We start from the raw sequence: 8,519 nt of genomic DNA, 5'->3' as shown, positions 1-8,519 counted from the left end.
AAACAAAAAGTGAAGCAAATTCTTTAGCAACATATGAGTTTGAAAATTTAAAATTTTTATTAGGTATGATTATTTGATATGATATATTATTCACAGTTAATATTATTAGTAAATTTTTACAATATAAAGATATGAACATTGCTATTACATTAGATCAGTTAAAAGGTCTTGTTTTTTTAATGCCTATAGAGAAAATAGATTCATATTTGTTGTCATTTCTACCAAAGATTGCAAATGAAATGAATATAGAACCAAAATTTCATAAAAAACATGTAATTAGAACAAACAAATGATTTGATGAGAATAAAATTAATAAGGTGAAACTTTTACATGAAGAATCTTTTAAAATTAATTACTTTAATTATATTATTGATAATGCTATTTCTTTACTTACAAGTTGGTTTGAACAATTTAAAATATATGAAGATAATTTTAATTTTTTATATGACATAGAAAAGTTAAAATTACTAGATGATGATTTTTTTTAAATAAAATGTTACAAACAATTTAATATATGACATATTATTTGATATTTATGGTTTAGATTTATTTTTAGAATTAAAAGTTTTAAATGAAATAATAAATCCTGAATTAAAATTTTCACTTGAGATATTGAACCTTGTAAAAAAAATAAATTATTGTCGTAATACATGAATTATACATGTTAGCATGGCATAAAGAAGTTTTTCAAAATTAAAATTAATAAAGTCTTATTTATATTCTACAATGTCACAACAAAGATTAAATAATTTAATAATTTTATCAATTAAAAAAAATATTATTAAACTTGAATATAAAAATTTAATTAATATTTTTGCATATCAAAAATCTAGAAAACTAAATTTTATATAAAAAATCTAGTTTTTAAAATTAATATTTTATTTTTTTAAAAAAAATGTTTAAACCCACCAATCAAGTCTGAATGAAAAGAATGAAGAAATTTTAAAAAAATATATTAAAGGCCTAATTTTTTTTGGTTTGCATAGGATCTCAAGGAATCTTAAGACGGCCCTGATCAGAACATGCTTAGCGCTTAAATTATCTGTTATTGGAATAATATCTTTAGCTGTCTGTCATCAGACAATCCAAACTTTTAGTGGAATTTGGAGTAGTCATAAATTTCCACATGACTCTGTCATGAGAGGATTAGAAAGGATGAGACCTTAATGAATTTCTCTCCATTAGATACTCAACTTTAACAGTATATAGACCTTCCCTGCTAAAATATGATATTCTCACATCCTTATTCATTTCTAACTATTAACATCATTATTTCATTTGATAAAATAATGACGTTATACCCCATGTGTTGTATTAATTTTGGTTCAAGTAAAGTAACATAACAATGAGTATATTTAGGATTGTAATCTAAACTATATTGCCAATTATTTGTAAGATAATTAAATCAAAGCTAAAATATTATTGAATTTGTTGATTCACACACGAATACATGAAGTAATCTACAATATGTTGATTCGAAGAGGAATATTAGGAAATAGGAAATACTTTACGTTCCTAAAAAGGAGACGGCGACTAGAAATAGTAATAATCAAAATCGTCTTAAAACAACTAAACATGGCGTTAATATAGACTAAAAACTCTAATTGCTAAATGAAAATATTAAAAATATTCTAAATACAAAAATATAAAAAGTACTAAAAATAATAAAAAGATGTTCGGAGCTTCCTAAAAGGTCCTAAATATTTTTTGAATTCAAAAATTGACCGATTTTGGGTTCCACTTGATAACATATCTAGATATCTGAATGAGCTTCGATTCAAATCAAAAAGTGCTCATTCTAATATCAGAATCAAAAGTTATTATTTTTGAAAATTTACTCTATCATACCCGCATCATAAGATAATTCAACTGAGGCTAAAAAGGTTATCCAATTTTGGTTTTAGTTTGTTTTTTGTTTTAAACTTAAACTTGATTGGAGCTTAACTTGAGTTTAGTTTATTTAGATATTATCATTTATTTGAAGAGTTTATATTTTTAAATTTATTTAGTTGATTAGTTAAATATAATATTATAAAATTATTTATTCATTTTGAGAGTTTTATTTATTTATTTATTTATTTTATTTAGATATTTATTAATAATTATGCTCATCCAAAAAGGTAAACAATAGATTCAACTTATAACTGACAACTAAGGAGTTAAACAATAGGACGAGTTTCTATAAATATCATTCATGAATATTATTAACCAGCAATTATGATTCGATTAAATTTATTTACTTTAATGAGGCATTTAGCTATCAAATTTATTCATGAATATAAATATTTAATTTATTTACCATCCTAAATACTCGATAATTTTAAAATTTTAATAGCATTTTAATAAAGAGAATAATGATTTCATGAAATCAAATTCGTATAGTAATCGAGAAAGTACCGAGAGATAGAGAGAGAATAAGGAAAATAAAGAGCTAGGGCGCAGCGAACGCAATCTGCCAAGTGGGGACGAAATCTAACAACACTGAAAGAAGATCTAGCTGGGACCCGCCGCCGCAGACAAGCACCGCGCGCGATCTTTGTGGCGCGACAGCAGCCACCGATCCCGCGTGCCCTTCTCCTCCTCCCTCCCTCCCTCCCTCCCTCTCCTCTCCTCTCCTCTCCTCTCCTCAATCTATCAATGACACCACCACCCGTCAGCGCAAACTCCTACTCACTCTTCTCATTCCTCAACATCTAGCTAGCTCTCAATTAAATCCACAACCATTCCCTCGTTACAATCACATTCTGATGGCAACAGAAGGCAGACAAGAGAGAGAGAGGGGTATGACCTGAAGCTGGAAGTAAACGCCAGCCAACCAGCCAGCCATCGCTGCACATTCTGAATCACTGTTGAGAGTGACACTTCATCACTACACAACAAGCCTCTCTCTCCCCCTCTTTATTGCGTGATTCTGTGAAATGACAAGTTCAGAAAGTTACACCTCTTATTCGTCCATCACCCAGCAATCACAAAGGCATGCACACTTCACAAGCTTCAAAGTCTATTTCAGTTCAGAAACATCTGCTGATCGATAACTATTGTCTATCGCAGCTTATAAATTAATGTATATATGTATAGAGATCAATAGAAGCCTGCAGGGCCTTTCGGATCTCCTCCTCCAGTCGTCGCTCCTATCCCCTCCTCCATGTTCACTTGCTGGTCACTGCCTTCTAGGGTTAGCCCGAGATGAATGTGAGGCAAGTGTGCCCACTGCATGCATGCATGAAGACACAGTAGATTATGATGTTTTCATATCTAATTATTATAGTTTCATATGGTATTGATCTCCACCAAGGAACTTGTAATGCAACTAGCTGTTTTATGAGAGGATATAGCATATAGAGTTAATTTGAATGCCCACTTTATATATATATATATATATCATCACTTCCTTTGTCAATTATAATGATCAGGTTGAACCAATTTGAGGTAGAGTTAAACACATGTTCAAAATAATATATATATATATATATATATATATATATATAGTGTGCATTAACCAAAATCTAGCAATATATATAATTAATATAATTATACTCACATTCTTTGCTGCAGCACCAAAAGCTTCCTTGTGACTGATATCAGGATTGCTGGCTTTTATCCTTTGTATCTCCTCCCTTAATCGCAAACAACATAGTTAATTATGTTATTTATTTCTCATTTTCCCTTTATTAATCAGCAAAGAACAAGTTAATGAAAATGTTTGTTATTAATTATGTGCGTACCTGATAAATCTGTTATATGCTGAAGGAACACGTTGCCTCTTCTGTGGAGCTGAGAGAGATATGTTAAATGTTTTCTTAATTAGTATCTTGATAAATAGTTACATTAAAAGCTTTGAAATTTACCAAAAAGAAAACACAAAGGTATTACTCGTCATATTTTATGTATACAATAATTTAATTGTAATAATATATATATAATTACATGCTTGATGAGGCTAACTTTTTTATTATTATATAATTTTTCTCCAATTCAAAGCACTAGTTGAGAAGAAAAGGGGACTTCAATTATGACTTTCTAAGTCATTTATGGAGTACTATCGACACCAAGAAATTCAAAGGCAACTAACAATTAACATGAACACTTGACAAATGGAGTTATCAAAAGGAAAAATTAGCATTACTATTGAGATGGCTTAAAACATATTAAAAGGCAAGAGTTAGCCAAATAATTTAGGGGCTAAACTTCATTAGAAGTTTAGTATAAGAGAGAACCTATAGTAGGTAATCAAAGTTTATTTTAGTTGTATACTACTCTCATATTCCTTTGCGATGCATGTTATATAATCTAAAGAAAAATGAGCTCATCATCTAAAGGGATGTGATCTTTGATGAAACAAGAAGTTAGAGTTGAGACTCATCTCGTGAGCCATCGAAGAGTTCATAAACCAAAGTGAGCAACAACACATTTATACACTATAACAATTGCCATTAAAGAACCGCAAATTGAAACCTTTCGAAAAAACCAAACATGGTTGCAAAATTCGTTAACCGATGTTCTAACATAGATATATCTTAGACATTATATTCTCTTTTTTAGCTTGGATTAGAGAAAAATCGGGTGCTTACGATGCAAGGTTATAATCTGTCGATCATCATGTAGTGAGTACATCAAAGAACTCGTGTCATACTTGGAGGATGAGGCAAGATCTATCCTACTACTTTGAGACCCCAAGTTCTGCATTTCAACCAAACAAAAAACTTGTTAATTATTTACAATCGTCAATACAAAATTACGACGAGCATAATAGGATCAGAAATCTTTTATGTATAAAAAAGACAAAACAAAAAAATTCTAACATAAATCTAGTGTCTGAATTTGTTCTTTCTTCAGTACAAACACCTTATGTTCTCTTTTGTTGTTCTTATCCCTTTCTCTCTCAAACAGAATTAAGCAACAATGGTAGCTAGTAACTTTCATCTAAGTTTTATCTGAACTTTATATATATAATATGAAGTTTTTAGGATGCAAACAATTAATTAACCTGCAGTTGCTGATCAAGAGGGAAAGCTTGAGAGAAAGCTCCCATGTTGACATACAGGAGATTAGCACAATGGCCACATCGCACTGTCACAAGGTGGAACAAGCTGTTTCTAGGAACACTAACCTGCATAAACATCAACATATATGCAAAACATGATCAAGCATTTATTAAGTTTCTGAACATGAGTGACTCTATCAGTAATTAGAGCATGGCACAAAGTGGCACTATTTAAATGATTCTGGACTCTCTTCTTCACTGTTTGCTCTTGAGAGCTCATTCCATAGAATGGAGGAGAAATCCCCATAAAAAAGAAAGAAAGAAAGAAAAAAGCAAAGCTGCTTCTGAGAGCAGTAAAGCTTGAGTTGAATGCTTCATGCCATTTTATCACTTTCTTTTCACAAGTCTGACACTTGTTCTGACTTCTTCAGGGTGAGTGAAAGCTAGTAAAGATCCACCACTGACCAGGTATATAGGAAAATGGTAAAATAATTAATCTTGCTTCTTCAAAACCACTTAGGCTTAACTAGTTATAAACAAATTCGATATATTTGAGGAACTAGATTTTTTTTTTTCACAAGTACATTTAACAGATTAAAGAACCATAATATAATCTCCAGCAGAATTTAATTAGAAGCTAACAATGTGATCAAATTCCATGGCTTTTTACGGCCCTTAAAATTAAAGCAACAGATCATCAGAAGTAGTACATATATCCTTAATTAATTTGTTATCAGTGTGCACAATCAGATCTTCAAAACATGATAGATTAGGGTTCCATCCATGTAAATATTATTTTTTCTTCTTCTGCATATTCTTTCAAAGAAGGAATTAATGTTTTGATGAACTGAATTGTTTGTCAAAGAGATCTTTCGAGTTGTTTACCTTCTACCATCCACCTGTTCATCTAAAATTCCATTTGATCAAAGGGCATCAGAGAGAAAAAAGAAGAAGAAGAAGAAGAAGAAGAAGAAGAAGATATAGAGGGAATACCGCAAGGATTGTGTTGCACAAGTTGCACTGGAGATAGCAAACCTGCTCAGGAACAATCTGTGTCGCCATTCGATCTCTAGAAGGGCTGCAGAGGGGCTATCTACATGTACAAAGGGTGGAAGATCATGGAACAGGTGCAAGTTTATGTATGCCTAGCTGAGATATCTGTGTATTATGTAGTAGGAGCTTCAATTTCTACTTCTCTTCTCGTTGTTTCTATCTTTTGTTTGTCCTTGCTATATAATTCTAATCTTTTGCATTAATTGGATGGAGAAACAAATGGGGAATAAGGTTGTGTGGTGTAATTGAGAGAGAGAGAGAGGAGAAGGACAGGGTGTGGGATGAAGGCCGGAGGTGGTGGGGGAAAAGGTTATGGCTGAATGAATGAATGAGTGGGTGGAAGTCTCTCTCCCCAAATTAATTATGTAACTCTTCACATGTTTTGCCTAACCCCTTTTTTTCTCAATATCTTTTAATTTCTTAAGACATAAACAAAGAGCACACTGACACCATAAATTATCTACTACATATATTGAACATAAGTCGATATTATGATCATTAAATTGTGAAAATGTGAATGAAAATCGATAAAAAAAAATGGCTCTATATAATGGCAAGGAGGAATAGTCTCATGTTAAAAAAAAGTCCAAGGCAAGTGGTTTGGTTGGTTATTAAAGGCATGGTTTGGTTGGTTATTATTGGATGAGAGACTCTTTCTTGTACGTGTATACTACAAGGGGTGCAAATTTAATTAGAACTCAATTTGATCTATGATTAATTGACTTGTGTATGAGTACAATCAATTTCATATTCACTATTTTACTTGCAATGTTCAAGTGTGGAATTGAGTTCACTATGTGATCATCCACATTGAAAGAATTAATGGAGTATTATTGTTGGGATGTATACTATAAGCCTAACTTTTGTTTGAACATCTGTTTTGAAATATTTTGAAATGAGAATCACTTTAGTCAAATGTTTACATTTTATATTTATATATATGTTAATGTAATTATCTATTTAATTTATGTTGTAGATAACATGGTGTGCGGTGCCACACAGATCATATTTGGTTCCTTATAAATTATAAATAGTAACTTACAACCAAGATGGATTGGGACAAACCATTGGAACAGTTGTATTGTAATTTGATATTAGTATGTCTTGACTATAAAATTACACTAGTACATTGTGTGTGTATTGAGCTGGACCGTTTGAGGTTGTTTGATTTGTACTGACTACATAAAAAGACATAACCTCTGTTATTATGGAGGTACGTCCTCTTAATCCCTATATAATAACAAGCATGTATACTTAGTATTTATTTCTTTATTTTATCAATGGGTGAGATTTATTCGTTAAATCAATAGGTCCGATGAGTTAGGAAATATTACTGTTTAAATGGTGTGTTATTGATTATAGAATGAATCTGTGCCCTAATTATTTAGGTTGATGATGTCCCCTTGAGGAGCTCATAAGGATTATCATGTAAACCTTGCAGGTGGACTTAGTCCGACATGATAATAAAGTTGAGTGGTACTACTATTGGAATCAGATGTTAATTAATTGAGTTATAAGTAACTCATTTAATTAACGGACATACGATATCTTAAACACGGGAAGATTAACGCACTCATGATAAGAAGGAGCTCATATTGTAATATGGGATTGGTGCGATAGTTCAATAATAACCCTTTAGTGGTATGAGTTATTATTGATGGATTTGAGTTGAGTGTTCGGGCCGAACCCAGAAAGCCCAAACCCATCAAGAGGCCTAAACAAATTCCTCCTCTAGGTCCCTGTTGTAGCCTCTATATAAAATCTCGCATCCACCCATCCATGTTGCTAAGGTTTTGGTTTTCGGCGCCACCTCTTCCTCCTAGGGCTGACGCCACACCTCTTCCTCCTAGGGTCGGCGCCACTCCTCTTCTCCTTGGTGGTCGGCACCTCTTCTTCTCCTTGGTGGCCAGCACCTCCTCTTCTCCTTGGTGGACGACGCCTCTTCTTCTCCTTGGTGGCCGACGACTTGGAAAATAAGAAGAAGAGTAGAAGGTGCCTCATCCTAGAGCTTCTCTTGGTGGTTGAAGATTTGGAAACAACGAATGGAAGGGTGTTTGTTATCTTGGTATATCGTCACCCACACAACATTCAAGAAGAGGAGAGGAATACAGCAGAAGATCAAGAGGTCTTTAGCTACAAAGGAAAGGTACAACTAGTTCATTAATTCCGCTACGTAATTAGTTTAGTTTTCTTTGTATCGATTTTGAATACCAACACAAGAGGCCAGCGATCTTGTACTTCGATCAAGGTGTGTTTTGATCCGTCAAGAACTTGCTTGATTGATCAAACACATGTCTGATCGAACATGCGGGTTGCTAGGAAAAGTTTTGTACTTGTACAAGTTTTGTACAGGGAAATTGAAACAGAACAGAATTCCAGCACCTTCAAGTGGTATCAGAGCGAGTTTTCTGACTCTGTGTGATTGGGTTTTCAGTTAAATTATGCACTGATCATATATAAGTTTAGGCAGGATAATAGTAGG

General features: G+C 32.5%; 1 protein-coding gene across 1 annotated transcript; it reads right to left on the bottom strand.

The window, feature by feature from the left end:
• Nucleotides 1-2,870: 2,870 nt before the first annotated feature.
• On the bottom strand, nt 2,871-6,345 carry LOC122016130 (protein YABBY 2-like). The gene is made up of 6 exons (XM_042573334.1): nt 5,978-6,345; nt 4,988-5,110; nt 4,572-4,680; nt 3,726-3,774; nt 3,542-3,617; nt 2,871-3,210 (listed from the first exon to the last, which is right to left on the bottom strand). Exons 1-6 carry the CDS (start codon nt 6,044-6,046, stop codon nt 3,082-3,084), a joined length of 555 nt encoding a protein of 184 aa, XP_042429268.1. The 5' UTR covers nt 6,047-6,345; the 3' UTR covers nt 2,871-3,081.
• Nucleotides 6,346-8,519: the final 2,174 nt, after the last annotated feature.

This window comes from Zingiber officinale, chromosome 8B (genome assembly GCF_018446385.1).
Source record: "Zingiber officinale cultivar Zhangliang chromosome 8B, Zo_v1.1, whole genome shotgun sequence".
Lineage (NCBI taxonomy): Eukaryota > Viridiplantae > Streptophyta > Magnoliopsida > Zingiberales > Zingiberaceae > Zingiber > Zingiber officinale.
Note: the sequence above shows the minus strand (reverse complement) of the source record. Positions and strands in the feature narration are given on the sequence as shown.